Source organism: Sciurus vulgaris (genome assembly GCF_902686455.1).
Source record: "Sciurus vulgaris genome assembly, chromosome: 5".
Lineage (NCBI taxonomy): Eukaryota > Metazoa > Chordata > Mammalia > Rodentia > Sciuridae > Sciurus > Sciurus vulgaris.
The window spans coordinates 76738682-76755134 of NC_136465.1; the positions used below are offsets into that span (position 1 = coordinate 76738682).

At 35.7% G+C, this 16453-nt stretch overlaps 1 protein-coding gene across 2 annotated transcripts; it reads left to right on the plus strand.

Annotated features, from left to right (window-relative positions):
- The first annotated feature begins 1641 nt into the window (after positions 1 to 1641).
- Positions 1642 to 12492, plus strand: LOC306662925 (C-type lectin domain family 4 member A-like). 2 transcript variants are annotated; one of them, XM_079143174.1, is made up of 6 exons: positions 1642 to 1979; positions 3122 to 3238; positions 7529 to 7639; positions 9593 to 9744; positions 10968 to 11083; positions 12065 to 12492. In XM_079143174.1, exons 1-6 carry the CDS (start codon positions 1898 to 1900, stop codon positions 12210 to 12212), a joined length of 726 nt encoding a protein of 241 aa, XP_078999300.1. In that variant the 5' UTR covers positions 1642 to 1897; the 3' UTR covers positions 12213 to 12492. The 2 variants fall into 2 exon arrangements, with proteins under 2 accessions (XP_078999300.1, XP_078999301.1); XM_079143175.1 differs by lacking the exons at positions 1642 to 1979; positions 3122 to 3238 and adding an exon at positions 6024 to 7417.
- Positions 12493 to 16453: the final 3961 nt, after the last annotated feature.

Genomic DNA, 16453 nt, shown 5'->3' on the forward strand with positions numbered 1-16453 from the left:
TTTCTTTAGACAGGATCTCACTAAATTGCTTAGAGCCTTGCTAAATTGCTGAGGTTGGCCTCGAACTTGCAATCTTTCTGTCTCAGCCTCCTGAGAGACTGGGATCACAGGCCTGAACCACCATGCCTAGCTGAGTTAATTTTTATATACAGTGAAAGAAAGGCATTCTTGCTGGTGATGGAGGACCTGTCACAGAATGTCAAATCCCAAGTAGGATGAGAGAACTATCTATGAAGTAGGTAGACTTGATGTGTGTTTCAGAAGCTGAACAGGAGGTTGTCTGTACGATAGGATACATCAGAGGGGGAGACAGAACCTTGTATGGTTAGGATGTCTTCTACCCACTGGGTAACCTCGTGTGGCCTGTTGGAGCCTCAGGGAGGCTAAGTTGTGACTAGGAAATTAGCATCAAGAATCAGAGCACAGGCAGAGTAAAGGGGGTTTTCCTATGGAGCGAAGGCTCAGCTCAGGGTTTTAGAACCTTAGCAAGGTGAGGAGTCTGTGCACAGGGAATGGTGTTAGCTGGCCCTGTCCAGGAATACCCAAGAAAAGTGAGGAGGACATCAGTGCTGGGGACAGGGGTTAGGACTGGGGAATCAGAGTCCAACCAGGAAGAGAAGATGTTTTAGTAAGGGAGGGCTGGTACCAGTAGTGGAGATTAGTAACGGTTAGAAGATCAATCAAATAAATGAATAGGTTAAAGTCGATGAACACAGGTTTCTTACTGTCACAAAAGTAAGAAACTGGAGCTTGAGAAAACTAAACTGAAACCTGTGACAATGGATTGGAATTGGAGTGATTAATGTGAACTCATGATTTTCAATATATTTAGATATAGAAATGATCATAGCTGTCTGTATTATGCTGAGGAGGAGGCTTTAGGTAGGAGAGACTAAAAGAAGGGGAATTATTTGGTGAGAACTTAGGGTGGTGAATCAGGGCACGAGCTGAGAGCAGGTCTGTAGAAAGTTCCTATGTGAAACTTTTAGTTTTTGATGTGTTTTCTCTGGGTTTTTGGAAAAAAAATATTTAGCACTCAGTTGAAGTTTATCCTTCACATATAATTCCATGTTCAAAATAGTCCCACGTTTCTTCTAGAGATGTTTGTTGATATATGCGGAGAATAAAGGGAGAGAGAAATGTGGAATAAAATATGGTTCCTCTTCTTCCACCTAATAAAGAGAGCTGCTTTCAGGAGTTCTGGACGTGACCAGTAGCAAAATGAACAGAGATTCATGATGGAGATAATTATGAACAGCAGAGGAAAGCAGAGAGCACAGAGCAGCCTCTTCAGAAGGAATATAATTTAAATTTTTCCTTCCCTACCATGCTGAAGGTAGCTGACTCAAATACGGGGAGGCTGTCATCTGAGATCTGTGTCAGTGATCATCTTAGAATGTGTTATCAAGACGCTGCCTAAACAGCCAGAAATGAGGAGGTGAATGCAACATGAACAAGTGTTTGCTCAGGTTGGTTGGTTGGCTGAATGTGGAAAATTTACTTTTTGCTGGCAAGTTTCAAAAGCACAGTTCTCAGGAAAGACTTCTCTAAATTGATTATTTCCCCTTTTTCTTTCCTTCCTATTTCTTTCCCTTGTCCTTTGAGTTCCGGCTTTTTGTCTTATTTGCTTAGCTGCATTTAGTGTGTTTGAAGACTACTACTCATGGTGCTGCTGGTCCTGGGGATATCGTGCCTCTGTCTGTGGCTGAGTAGTTTCCTGCTGTGGTTTTAATTCTAATGAAATACCTTTCAGATGTGTGTGACTATTTATTGCTTCTGCTTTCATCCAGTTGAGTGAAAGAACAGGTTGACCACCATTTTTGGATCTCATGTATAAAATGTTTTAAGGAAGGGATGACACGGATTTTCTGAAGAAAGCAGAAGGGCTCGTCTCAATATGGCTTCTGAAATCACTTATGCTGAAGTGAGGTTCAAAAATGAACTGAAATCCTCAGGCACCAACCCAGATTCTCCTGCAGGTAAAAGATCATTTTCTGGTGATGAGAGTTAATGTGGTGAAGGAAGAAGAGAGGGTTTATAAGCAAGGCATAGGTGATGTTAGTTGCTGGTTTTCTGAGTGGTTGTATCTGAGAAACCCAGGAGTCTCTGAGATTGTGTTGCCTATAGATAGGCATTAAGGGGTTGAACAGTTGTAAAGTGGGAAAGAAAAGATTCATGTTACTTTTCTTACTAGTGCCATTTAGAACAAGTGTTTCTATGTTATCATATGTCCTTCCATATATAAATATACAGCTGTGTGTATGAGTGCATTTGTGTATGTGTATATATATATATATATATATATATATATATATATATATATATATAGTGTATATATATTTTTTTCCCCAAACTAAAATCACATATTTTGCCGAGGTGTGATTATTTTGCTCCCTATTGGTAATATATCTTTAAGACAATGTTTTCTAATCATTCGGCACTTTTATCTTGAAGGAAGATTTTTTTTTATTTTTGTTTTTCCTCCTGGTGCTGAGGATTGAACCCAGGACCTCATAAATGGTAGGCAAGTGCTCTCTTACTGAGCTTCATCCCCAGCCCTGAAAATGATTTCTAACCATGAGGTGGCAACAAGAAAGAATGACATTATCCTAAAAATGTAAATGTTTTTAAAGATTTATCTGCTGCAGCACATATTTTTAAAGCAAAGTTGAAAACAATCTGGAAGAGTGTTTAAATACATAATGAAATACTATGCAACCACAATAAAGAGTATAAATGAAGACAACATGGTGATATGAAAAAATACTCATTATGCAGTGTTAAAGAAAATGTTAGTTAACAAATTTGTTAGTTAACAAATCAAGAGTTATGGTATGTCGATTGGGGGAAAATGCACATATGTATATACACTTTAAAAATTGGCTGAAAGAATATATACCAAAATATTAAGAACAGTAATTCTCAATGGTAGGAATTAGTGCTTTTATGTATTTTATAGTTTCTACAATGATTGTCATGATTTATTTTCTGTTCTTATTTTTAAATTATTTGAAATCTCATTAATAATTGTGCATCACACACAGAAAAGGAGAAGATGATGAGGAAGAGGAAAGAAGGACAGAATTTATTACTGATGAAAATTATTTGGTTTCTTTTTCAGCTCCCAAAGAGAACACTACTCCTCACAAAAGTAATCTCAGTTTTCCCAAGTTGCTTCTTGGATCATTGCTGATACTTGCTCTGCTGTTGGCAATCTCATTCTTTGTTGCTTTTATCAGTAAGTATAACAATTCCGTCAATAAGCAATGTCTGCCTACGTGAAGAGATTTGTCTTAGAAACTGACATTTAACAATGGGTTTATCCAAACATCTGAAAAAGAAATTTTCTCTGGGAAGATAAAATTCAGTGGAATCCACTGTGAATTTTGCTCTTCTTTTAGGATTTATTTATTTACTTTTTTTTACTGGGAATTGAACCCGGGGTGCTTAACCATTGGGCTACATCACCAGCCCTTTTTCATATTTTATTTAGAGACAGGGTCTTGCTGAGTTGATTAGGGCCTTGCTAAATTGCTGAGGCTGGCTTTGAACTTGAAATCCTCCTGCCTCAGCCTCCTGAACCACTGGGATTACAGGTATGCACCACCACTGGCTTTTTTTTAGGATTTATTTACTCTCCTACGAAATGGAATCTATTCTCATCAGAGAATTTGAAGTGCATATGTGGATATACTTGTTGGTGTTATAAACTCTATGAGGCATCATCTCTGTGTTAGACTCTGTATGAGGACAGATCTGTGTTTCCTTAGTAGCATTTATAAAGCTGGTCCTATTTGACTTCACATTTTGGGGTGTGCAAAGGACAATAAGGAGATGGGAAGAAATATTTCTGCTCCAATGAATTTTCTTCTAATTATTTCTGTTCTGCCCAAGACTGTGTGAGATCTAAAAGCCAATTTAACAAATAGATTTTTTAATATCTTGGCTTTCAAAATTTACCAAAAATTTAAAAGTAATAAACTCAGCATACTTTTGGGTAGATACTTATTCATTAATTTGGTCATTCAACAAGTATCAATGGCCATATACTATTTGCCAGGCACTGTGTTAGAAGAGTCCAGAAAGAATCACAATCTCTGTTCTCAAGAAAAGAGAATAATAAAATGAACCAGTGCTAGCAGGGTGCAGTGGCACATGCCTGTAGTGATTCCAACTACTCAAGATACTGAGGCCAGTCTGAGCAACAAACTGAGACCTCCATCTGAAGAAAAAAAAAAGAAGAAGAAGAAGAAAAGAAAGAAAAAAGAACCAGTGAACTAGTGAACCATGCTTGCAATATTGAATGGGAAATGTTGCGCAGGTTAAGAAGTGAGCATAAAAGGCTGAGGTAACTTCCTAGAGGAGGTGCCATCTAGAACTGTATATACCAAGAATGGCATACACATATTGCATATTATATATTTGGAGAAATATAAACATGCATGACTGGAACATATAGTGCTACTTGAAGAACTTTGAAATGAAGTTGTTTAGAGGAGACATGAACAGGACACAGATTACGAAGGGTTGTGCGTCATTATAAAGAATTTGAATTCTTTTCCTTACAGATTATTTTACAAAGTAAATCAGTCTAAAATTTAGTGGGTTAAAATGACTATATTTTTAGCTCCCACTTCTGAGGCTTGGCAATTTAGACTGGTCTCAGTTGGGAGTTTCCTCTCCTAGCTGAACTCTCACGTGCATATGATGTCAGATACGATTCACAAGCAACTCAGTTTCTGAGGAAGGGGATGTCAAGGGGGATGACAGGGACAATTTCACCACATTTCTGTCATCATTCATCAGGCTAGCATGGGTTTGTTCACATGACCACTTGCAGACTTCCAAGACAGGGTGAAAGGAAGCCAAGCACATTGAAGTCTCAATTTGGAACTAGCAGTTTCTTTTGCACATTCTTTTGGTCAAATGGAGTCTTAAAGTTAGCTCAGATTCAAGTGGTGGGGAAACAGACCTCACTTCTTAATGGGAGAAGCTGCAAAGTAACAGTGCAAAGGGGTGTGAATACAGGGAGGGTGGAACATTGAGAACATTTTTTCATTTTTTCACATGATTCTGTCACAGTCATGGTAATCCACTGAAAAATACTGAGCAAGGAATTGATATAATTATGGAAGGTTTGTTTTTACAAAGCTGTGACAATGGGTTATAAGCACAAAGTTGGTGTTAGAAAAAGACATTAGAAGGCTAATGTATAATTCTGTTCAGACACATTGAGAGTCTGATCCAAGGATACAGTTAGTGAAGAAAGAGAAGAGGAATTAGCTTTGAATGATGCAGAAGATATAATCAAGGAGGCCAAGGCTTGATGAATATTTATATCTGGTGATTAAGGAACCCAGAGAAGTTAAATGTGAGTCTAATATTCTGACCTGGTAAACTCAGCAATAATGAAGTCATTACAAAAGGTAGGCAACATAGCATGACTAGCAGGTTTGGTTGGAAGATGATGGTTTAAGTTTTGGACACATTGAGCTGAACTTCAAAACCTCATAGGAGGAACATTTGTCTGGACTTCAGGAGTGAGGTTTGAGGTTTGGAAGTCGTTCACATTCAGGCAGCTGATAACACCAGGGAATGTATGAAGGATGACTCTGAAAGAGGACTTTGTATAAAGAGTAGGGACAGGGATGAAATGGAGAACACTATATTTTATGTTTATTAGTTCTAATTAGTTATACATGACAGCAGAATGCTTTTCAACTCATTGTACAAAAATGGAGCACAACTTCTCTTTTCTCTGCACATGATGCATAGTCACATCATTAGTACAATCATACATGAACATAGGGTAATGATATCCATCTCATTTCACCATCCTTCCCACCCCAGGCCCCCTCCTCTCCCCTCACTTCCCTCTACCCAAATCAAAGTTCCTCCATTCTACCCTACCCACCCCATTAAGGATCAGCATCTGCTTAACAGAGAAAACATTCAGCCTTTGGTTTTTTGGCTTATTTCACTTAGCATGATATTCTCCAATTCCGTCCATTTACCTGCAAATGCCATAATTTCATTCTTATTTATGGTTGAGCAATATTCAGTTGTGTCTATATACCATAGTTTCTTTATCTATTGATTTGTTAAAGGGCATTGAAGTTGGTTCCATATTTTAGCTATTGGGAATTGAGCTGCTATAATTAGGGATGTGACTATGTCAGTGTAGTTTGCTAATTTTAAGACCTTTGGGTATACACCTAGGAGTGGATGGCTGGGTCAAATGGTGGTTCCATTCCAAGTTTTCTAAGGAATCTCCATACTGCTTTCCAGAGTGGTTGCACCAATTTGCAGTCCCACCAGCAATGGTTGAGTGTACCTTTTCCCCTACATCTTTGCCAACACCTATTGTTGACTGTATTCTTGATAATTGCCATTCTGACTAGAGTGAGACAAAATCTTAGAGTAGTTTTGATTTGAATTTCTCTGATTGCTAGAGATGTTGAACATTTTTTCATATATTTGTTGATCAATTGTATATCTTCTGTGAAGGGTCTGTTCAGAGACCACTATATTTTAAAAGGTGGATGAAGGAAGAGGAACTTATGAAAGCATAAAAGAAGCAATGTTGGGTCTGGCATTGTGGCTTAGTGGCAGAGCACTTGTCTAACATGTGTGAAGCACTGGGTTCGATTCTCAGCACCCCATATAAGTAAATAAAATAAAGGTCCATTGACAACTAAAAAAATATAAAAGAAGAGGCAGTTGTTAGAAATGTGAGGCAGAAACAGGAAAGAATGCTGTCCCAAGAGTGAAGGAGAAAGAACTGTGTGAAGAATTGCAAGTCCTTTGGAAAGATGACTAATTAGTGGTCCAGGGTGTTACTGATGACCCATTTTGAGGATGGGTTTAGAGAAATGGTAAAAGCCAAAGCCAGAATGAGGTGGGTCAAGGAACAAAGAGGGTGAGGGGGGAAAGAGAGAAAGTTCATTTTGTAGGAAGTGAGGTGAGTTTCAATTTGAGAGAGACATGGTGCACTTAGGAGTTAGAGCCAGTTGCCATGGAGACAGTTAAAGGACAGAAGAAGAGGAGAAAAATGTCCTTTTGATTAATCTTGGGGTTTCTAAAAACATTTTCTGTTACTTAAGGTAACCCGGAACTGCTTAGAATTAGCAAATTTCTCCTTCTCCCAAAGTTCCATGCTGTGAACTTTCTTAAATGCATTTATTTGATCTCCCTTCCCACAGATTTGGCCTTTGTTTGCATCTTAGGTTAAGTATTGAAGGAGACTGTAGATAAGTTCCTTTGGATTCCATTATGATGGAACTGTCATGTCCTCTTTCAACTCCTCATCTTTCAGCTCTTTCTGAGAGATACCTAATATTTCAAAAGCAGTAGGACTAGGATTCCATTGACTGTGGGGTCATGGGGAAAGTTTTCCTGTCAGGCTCTGTCCAATCAGGTAATTGGGCATTTGTGGATTTTGTTTGTGTGTAGAATGCATGAAAGCAAGAGTAAAGAGCAATGACCTAATGCTACCAGAAAAATGATTGCTTTTTGTTCTATTTTCCAGTTTTCTTTAAAAAATATTCTCAGCTACTTGAAGAAAAGAAATATACAATTTCTATGAAGAACCCAATTTACACAAATTTGGAGTGTGTAAAAACCAATTGGACCATGGAAGGTAAAATTTAATGTGTCTAGAGTTTAGTTGCTGACTGTGGTATGTAAGGATTCCAAATCGGTATTTATGATTTCCAGGTAGATCACACTGAGAAATGGAGTCCATGATCATCCTAAGCTACAAGTGTACAATAAAGAACACCTGAAATTCTTATATTTAAAGTTTTCTATGCAAGGCTTGATTGTGTAAAAGGATGTACTGCTAGTCTTCAACCTTACTCCTTTCTGAGGTTTCTGTGCAAGGCTATTCTTTTTTATCAGGTTATGCCTGATATTCACATATCAGGCATAACAATTTGATAAAATGATGATGAATATATTATTGTGAATGTGAATTTTTACATTCAAATAGGGCATTTTAAAAACATTTTAAACATTTACAGAACTATTGAGCAGATAATGTTAAAATATCCTATTTTAACCCCAAGCTGCACATATAGTGTCCATTATTATTTGCCTATTACATAAGTAAGGACATTTGTTACAAAAAATGAACCAATATTGATATATTATCACTAAATTCATGATTTTTTTCTCCTTTAGCACTAGGAATTGAAGTCAGGGCTTCACAGATGCTAGGAAAGTCTCTAGCACTGAGCCACCTCCCTAGCCCAAAGTTCTTGGTTTTCCCAATTTTCAGCTACTGTTCTTTTTCTGTACTAGAGTCCCATGCAGTCCCCCACATTACATTTAGTTGTCCTGTCTCTTTAGGTTCCTTTTTGCAATGATAGTTTTTCAGGCCTTCCCTGTTTTTGATGACTCTGACAATTTTGGGGAATACCATTCTATGTATTATTGGTTGTCCCTGTATTAAAAGTTGAAGTTTTTCTGATGGTTATAATGGTGATTATTTGATTTAGGGAGGAAGGTCACAGATGTAAAATGCTATTTTCATCACATCATTTTAAGGGTATATATCATCAAAGTGCTTTTCGACTATTGATGCTGAACTTGATCACCTGAGGTAGTATTTGTCAGATTTCTCCATTGTAAAGCCACTTCTCCCTCTCATATCCCTACACTATAGAGTTCACAAAGAGGTTGCTATGTGTACCTAATATGTTAGGACAGAGGAGTCATGCTCTGTGTTCATTAGGGTGGAGTGTTATGTTAGGGTTCTCCAGAGGAGCGGAAGCAATATGAATTTAGATATTTATTTTAAGAACTTGGCTGATGCAATTGTGGGGGCTTGATAAGTCCAAATTTGGTCTGGGTAATTTGCAGGCTGAAGAATCAGGAAGGAGGGGAAGATTGAACTCAAAGGCAGTCTGCTAATCTGTTAAAAAGTTATTATATTTCTCAGTGATAAAATTTGTATTTTTTTACATCTTCTGTTTCCTTGTTGAGTCTAGAATTTCCTTTGTTTCTTTCTTTTTTTTTTTTTTTTTTTTTTGGTGGGCGGGGGGAGCATACTGGGATGAACCCAGGAGCACTAAACCACTGAGCCTTTTTATTTTTTATTTTGAGAGAGGAACTCTCTAAGTTGCTTAGAGCTTTTCCTTTGAAGTTTGCTGATGCATTTTTATCATGGTTGCTTGAAATTTTGGGCAGATAATTCTAACATGTTTGTTAGATGGTTTTTGTATGTATATTGATTATCATTTTTTACTAAATTTGAGAACTTCCTGGTCCTTGGTATGAATAATTATTTTCTATTGAAACTTGAACATTTTTGTATTGAGGTTTTGGAGTCTGCATCTTATATAAACATTACATTTTAGCAGGTTTTTCCTGATACCACTCTAGCAGGAGAAAAGGGCCCTGACACTTTACTGCCTGGGAGAGGCAGACTTGGCTCCTTGGCCCCAAGGAAAGGGATTTCCTTGCTGTATCTGGGTGAATATGGGAGTTGCAGATGTCATGTGGTTTCCATTGGTCTGTAAATTTAATAATACACACACCTTAAAAATAAATTTTCATTTATTGCACCTGTATGCTCTTCTTCCCAATAAAGGAAAAGTCTGGAGCTGTTGCCCGAAGAATTGGAAGTCATTTAGTTCCAGCTGCTACTTTATTTCTACTGAAGCAAAATCTTGGAATGAGAGTCAGGAGAACTGCTCTAGAATGGGGTCTCATCTGGTGGTGATCAACAGTAAGGAAGAGCAGGTACTTTCTAGGACACAATGGAGTCATGAGCCTGTCTGATTGTTGTACACATCTTTGCCAAGAAGGGATATTGATGCTGTGGCAGAAGACTTTCAATAAGACAGACAGGAGGGGCTCCCTCTCTCAGCCTTCACATTCCACACCTTGTACCTTCTTCAGTGTAGCTAACCTACCCCCAAAGAAATTGTGGCATTCAAAATGTGAGACCTGGGGGTTTAGTGGAAGGATGAAAATGTTTCTGCCTATAATAGCAGTTTGTTATTTCAATATGTAACTGTGTTATGAATTATCAACTGCTTAGCAGAAAGGAGACTTAACATGAATAGGCAAAGTTAAATCATAAAGAATCAGAGTCAGCAACCAGGAATGAAATTTTAAGAATGTATGAAGGTGCACACTATAATCCCAGCTGGTGGGAAGGCAGAGGCAGAAAGATTGTGAGTTCAAAGCCATCCTCTGCAACTTAGTGAAGCCCTAAGCAACTTAGTGAGACCCTTTCTCTCAATAAAACATAAAAAAAGGGTTGTTGATGTGGCTCAGTGGTCAAGCACCCCTGGGTTCAATTTCTGGTACAAAAAAAAAAAAAAAAAAAAACTATGACTTTATGAGATGAAAGTGATAAAATTTGTAAGAATTTTCTTATGCACAACTTTGAAGAATGCTCTCTCTTAGTGAAGAAAAGAGGGACAGTGAATTTGAGATGGGAATTCATTATGATTGTAGATAGGAATTGCTTCCATTTTTAATGAAATTAAAGCTCATGGGTGATGTCTTTGATCCTGCCTTGCTCAAGGACCTGTACTTCTGGGGTCCCCATCTGCTATTCCTGAATCATCTCCTTTTCTTTTCACTTCTTTATGACCAGGAAGAATTCAGTTGAAAAATCACACTGTGCCTTTAAATATGTATGATTTTTAGTTGTTAATAAAAAGTATAAAAAAAGGAGACGAAAATGTTAACAACCCCAAGTTGATCATTATGCAGTGTGTATATGTATCAAATTATCACATTATCTGACAGACTTTACAATTAAAATAATACAGAAGAAATAAATCACCAAAATTATTTTTAAAGTATTTTTGTTGGTGAATTATATTTACACATGAGAGTAATTCTCTTATATTCATACCTGTACATAGCATGATTTGGCCAATGTAAAAAAATACTCAGTTCCAACTGAGTATCTAAAGCCTATGACTTCTTTTCTTTTTCTTTTCCTTTAGGATTTCATCACTCAGAATATGGATATATATGCTGCTTATTATGTGGGGCTGTCAGATCCAGAGGGTCAAGGACACTGGCAATGGGTTGATCAGACACCATACAACCAAAGTGCCACGTGAGTAGAGAATTAGACAAAGAAATCCTGGGTTCTGGATCATGCAGGAAGTTTAGAGTGTTCCAGCATCAGTTCTGAAACTGGAAGAGCTCACTCTTGCACTGTTGCACACAGGGTTAAGAAATTTTATTACCTTGTCAAATCATCACAAGAACCCTAGGAGACCCATGTTATTTTTCTTACTATGGAAATGAGGAAATTGAGTTTGGAGAGTATAGACAGTTCAGCTAAGGTCACCCAACAATGGTCTTTAGAACCAGATGGATTCCATTTTGCTTTAAAAATCTCTATTTATTCTCTATAATTAAAATCCATGTTTTTAAAGATCATTACATATTTTTATGATTTGATATTTGTCATAAAGCAAAAATCCTAAATTTAGATATTATTACAATATCTCATATTTATGTAATCTTTAAAAGCATTTAAGCACTTTAGTATACTTTCACCTTTGATCCTTACATCTTCTTTGAGAAAATACAGTGCTGTTACTCTGGTCCAGTTTTTAGATGGACAAACTGAGTCTCTAAGAAATTATATTATTTGTCCAAGGAAACAGGAATAAGTAGAAGATGTAGAGATTTAATTATTTCTTCAGAATCTCAAGTCATCCCATTAAAAAAGAAAAAAAAAACTATATTGATACATGGGACCATGGTGACTTCTCTTCATTATGTAAGAAAACCCCACAGATTGACAGTCCCCTGGTAACAGGACCTATGTTTAGAGGAAGCCTCTGGGTAAATTTTGTAAAATGTTTAATTCAATAAGGTATGAGAAAATATGAGTGATGTGGGCACAGTTTTCAAGGGAAATGACGGAGCTGTTGGTGCAGGAGAAACTGCATGAGAAGTGCCAAAGGGTTGATCTGGGCATATCTGACCCTGACTTCTGCAATGTTCCACCCCAGCCTCTGCCCTATAACTCTCTGTAACCCTTTTAAAATAGACTTAGAAGACTCATCCTTTTACTCTGTTTCAGATTCTGGCATGCAGGTGAGCCCAGTTATGGTGGAGAGCATTGTGTTATTCTAAATTATCGTGAAAAGCGTACATCTTGGGGCTGGAATGATTGTATTTGTAATATACGTCAAAGATTAGTTTGTGAAATGATGAAGATCTACCTATGAATCAAACATTTTTCATGGACGTGTTGTTGGATTCACATCCATTATTCTAGAGATAGTTAATAAGTTCTTGTTCATATGAAAGACATTCCATAGACTTTTAAGTATGTGATCAACTATTCCACTTTTGAGAAAACTTTACACATATTTATTTGTTTGTTCATTCATTTGCTAATTCATAAAATGAGCATTTTCCATGTACCAGAGAGGACACTGGAGACATCTCTTTTATACACATAGAAAGCACTTAGCCTGTTCTCTAACTTATGTCTGATTACTGATGGTTTATTTACTGATATAAATCTTATGATGTGGTTTGTCCACTTCTCTGTTTTTTTCCTTTTTCCCCCTTTGATTATATTGATGTATAACTTAAAAATAAATAATTATATATTTAAATTACAGAGTGATGGTTTGATATATCCGGGTACTGAGATGACTACTACAATTGTTATTTAACACTTCTATTTCTTAGTATAGTTTACATATTTTTGTGTTTAGCAAGAATACTTAGTAAGTTTCTGAAGGAGACCATTTTATGCCTCTGTGTGTGAATATATTACAATGAATTCCACTATTATATGTACTTACAATTCGCTATAAAAATTTTAACAGTAAATTTCAGCTATGCAATATGATGTTTTTAACTGTAGTTACCATGTTGTACTTTAGATGTCCAGAATTTATGTATGTATGTATGTATGTATGTATGTATGTATGTATTTACTTTTCAGCAAGTGAGCAGGAGTTTTATTAAAAAGAAAAGTGAGAGAAACGCTCATAACTCCTGGCACAGTGTGCCGAGGAGGGTCAACAATACCCTTTATTTATCTTTTCACTGAAACAAACAAACATATTCCCATTTTCCCTACTCCCCAGCCCCTGGCAACCACCATTCTGCTCTCTTTCTATGATATTCCCTTTTTTGATTCCACACATTAGTGGGTTCATACAGTATTGACTACGCTGTTTTTTAAAATTGGTTCTCTTTAGTTATACATGATTAGAATTCATTTTGATAAAATTATAGAAGCGTGCAATATATCTTATTCTAATTAGGACCCTATTCTTGTGGGTATACATGACAGTGGGATTCACTTAGTTATTTTCATATATGCATACAGGAAAATTATGTTCGATTCATTCTACTGTCTTTCCTATTCCCAACCTCCCTCCCTTCCCTTCATACCCCTTTTTCTATTCTACTGAATTTCTCTTCTTCCCCTCCCCTTCCTTATTGTGGTTCAGCTTATACATATACAGTATTTACCATTCTTTACCTGACTTTTTCACTTGGAATAATGCCCTCCAGATTCATCCATATTGTTGCAAATTTATAATATCATTTACAATTTTTTTTCCAGTACTGGGGATGGAACCCAGGGCCTTGTGCTTGCAAGGCAAACACTCTACCAACTGAGCTATCACCCCAGAACCTTATTTACAATTTTAATTGTTACCTCCTTTTTGTTCTTTGTGAGACTAGTTAAAAGCTTGCTATTTTTGTTTATCACTACCAAAAAACCCTGACTCTTATTTTTATTTATCTTTTTGATTGTTTTTCTAGTCTCTCATTTCTTTCTATTCTAACTTTCTTTTCCTCCTTCTATTACCTTTGGGCTTAGAGTGTTTTTTCTCCAGTTCTTTCAGGTGTAAAGTTAAGTTGCTTATTTAGTACTTTTTTTCTTAATACCAGTCTTTTTATTTTTTTATTTTATTTTTTTATCATTGCATACTTACATCTTTATTGAAAAGAGAATGAATTTTTCAGTGTATTTCTGCCGCTATTCAAAATTCCTTATTGCAAGGTTGAAATTTAATACCAGTCTTTTTAGCTCTAAATGTTCTTTTGGAATTTCTTTCCTTTTGGAAGTTCTTTGGAACTTTTTAATTTTATATATATAATATATAGAATTTGAAAAAAAATTCTTCATTGCTTGTTCTGGAGAGTATCAATCTCCACTTATTTTGGATTTTTCCATCTTCTCTTGTTATTGATTTCTTGTTTTATACCACTTGATCAGAAAAGATACTTGATATGATGTTAGTCTTCTTGAATGTGCTCAGACTTATTTTTTGGCTTAACATTTGACCTGTCTTGGAGAATGTTCAATGTGTGCTTGGGAATGATTTCTACTCTAATACTATTGCATTAAACATTCTGCATTTGTCCATTCGTCCATTTGGCATGCTGTATTTTAAAGTGTGTGGCTTCTTTGACCTTCTGTCTAGATGATCTACCCTTTACTTAGAGTAGGATTTTAGTCTCCTACTACTATTGTTTTGCTATTTATTTCTTATTTCTGTTCTATTAGGATTTGCTTTATGAATTTAGGTGTTCTGATGTTGGTGCATTATTGTTTACAATTGTTATTTCTTCTTGTTAAATGACCCCTTTGCAATTAAATAATGACCTTTTTTGTTTCTTTTTAAACTTTTTGACTCAAAGTCTATTTACAATAATTTGTAAAGCCAACCCCATTCTCTGTTGGTGGTCATTTACATAGAATATCTTTTTCTATCCTTGCAGTTTCAGCCTATGTGTGTCCTTCAAGCTAATGTGAATCTATTGTTTTCAGGAAATATTTGGATTTTTTTGTGTGTGTCTGTGTTTGTGTATGTTTTGATTGGTGAATTTGATTTATTTACATTCATGCAGTGATTGACAGGTAAGGACTACTTTTCCATTTTCTGTTTTGTGATTCCTTTTTGTCTTCTTGATTTGTGACTTTCTATGGTTGTATGCTTTGATTTCTACTTTTCGTTTGTGTATCTACTATAGGTTCTTCTTGCCTGCCTACTAGGAGACTTAACATAAATATCTTATAGCTATAATATTGGATATTATGTTGATAAATCTTAACTTCTATCATGCTCAGCAACCAAATAGTTTCACTTCTCCCTCCTCTCACATTTTAGAGTATTGATATTACTATATATATTTACATATATATGGGTATATATATATACCCATATATATGCACTGTTTTTTTTTTTTTTTGGCACAGAGGATTGAACTCAGGGCCTTGTGCATTGAGCTACATTCCTGTCCCTTAAAAATTTTTTTTCACTTTAAATAGGGTATTGCTGACTTTCCCAGACTAGTATGTAATTTTTATATGTTTTATATATTACTGAATTATTATAGTTACATGTTTTTTAAACTTTTATACTAGAGTTGAAAGTATTGTATGTACCATCATCACGATATTAGATTTAAGAATTTGACCATATATTTATCTTTACCCATGAGTTTTATACATTCATATATTTTAACATTTTAATTAAGATTCTTTAATTTTAGTTTGAATAAATACTATTAATATCTTTTGTAAGACAGAACAAGAAGTTATTAACTTCCACAGGTTTTATGTGTTTGGGAAAATCTTTGTCTTTTCATTTCTGTAGGACAGCATGGCAATGTATACTATTCTTTGATAGTAGATTACTTTTCCTTAAATACTTTAACTGTATTACCTCACACTTTCCTGGTCTGCAAGATTTCTGCTGAGAAATATATTTATAGTATTATGTAGTCTCCCTTGTATATTATGAGCTTATTTTCCTTGCTGTTTATTTTATTTTATTTTTTACAGACTGCATTTTGATTCATTCTGTTGATGTTTTTAAAATCCTTCTGCATTTGACTTTTATAACAATTTAATCATAATGTGTCTGGTGCATAACTTATTTATTTAATTTCTTTGAGGAATTTTGAGACTCATGAATTTGAACTTCTCTATTTTTCCCCCAAATTGGGGATTTTTCAATCATTATTTCCTTTCAATAGACTTTCATTCTGCCTCTTCTTCTCTCTTCACTTCCTGTTTATCCATAATACCTATATAATTTCTCATAGTGGTTTCCCAGTAGTCCTATAGGCTTCTTTCATTCTTTTAAGAATAAATTTAAAAAACCCTCTAAACTCTCTTTCATTGGCTCACATATGACATTTGGGAAGACACCTCATATCTAAACCATAACATAATCCATGTTTCAGCATTAAGATAATCTGAACAAAATTAACATCGAAAGGGCTCTGGGGGGTTGTCAGTTGTCAGCAGATCTCCACCTTCAGAGAAATCATCCAGGATTAATATTGTCATTTCAACAAAAGTATTCTCCCCAGTACTGAACATTCTACCAAAACCTTAGTGTGTTAAAACCACAACTACTTTATCATTTCTCACAATCTTTTTCAGTGAATAGGGCTCGGCAGAATGGTTTTTAATTCTATATCACAC

What these genes read in the sequence shown, in the direction of transcription:
- LOC306662925 (XM_079143174.1), top strand. Translation starts at nt 1,898, where the DNA reads ATGGCTTCTGAAATCACTTATGCTGAAGTGAGGTTCAAAAATGAACTG. An exon ending in CAACCCAGATTCTCCTGCAG is followed by an intron (nt 1,980 to 3,121) that starts GTAAAAGATCAT and finishes TTTCTTTTTCAG; the next exon opens with CTCCCAAAGAGAACACTACT. An exon ending in AACCAATTGGACCATGGAAG is followed by an intron (nt 7,640 to 9,592) that starts GTAAAATTTAAT and finishes TTCCCAATAAAG; the next exon opens with GAAAAGTCTGGAGCTGTTGC.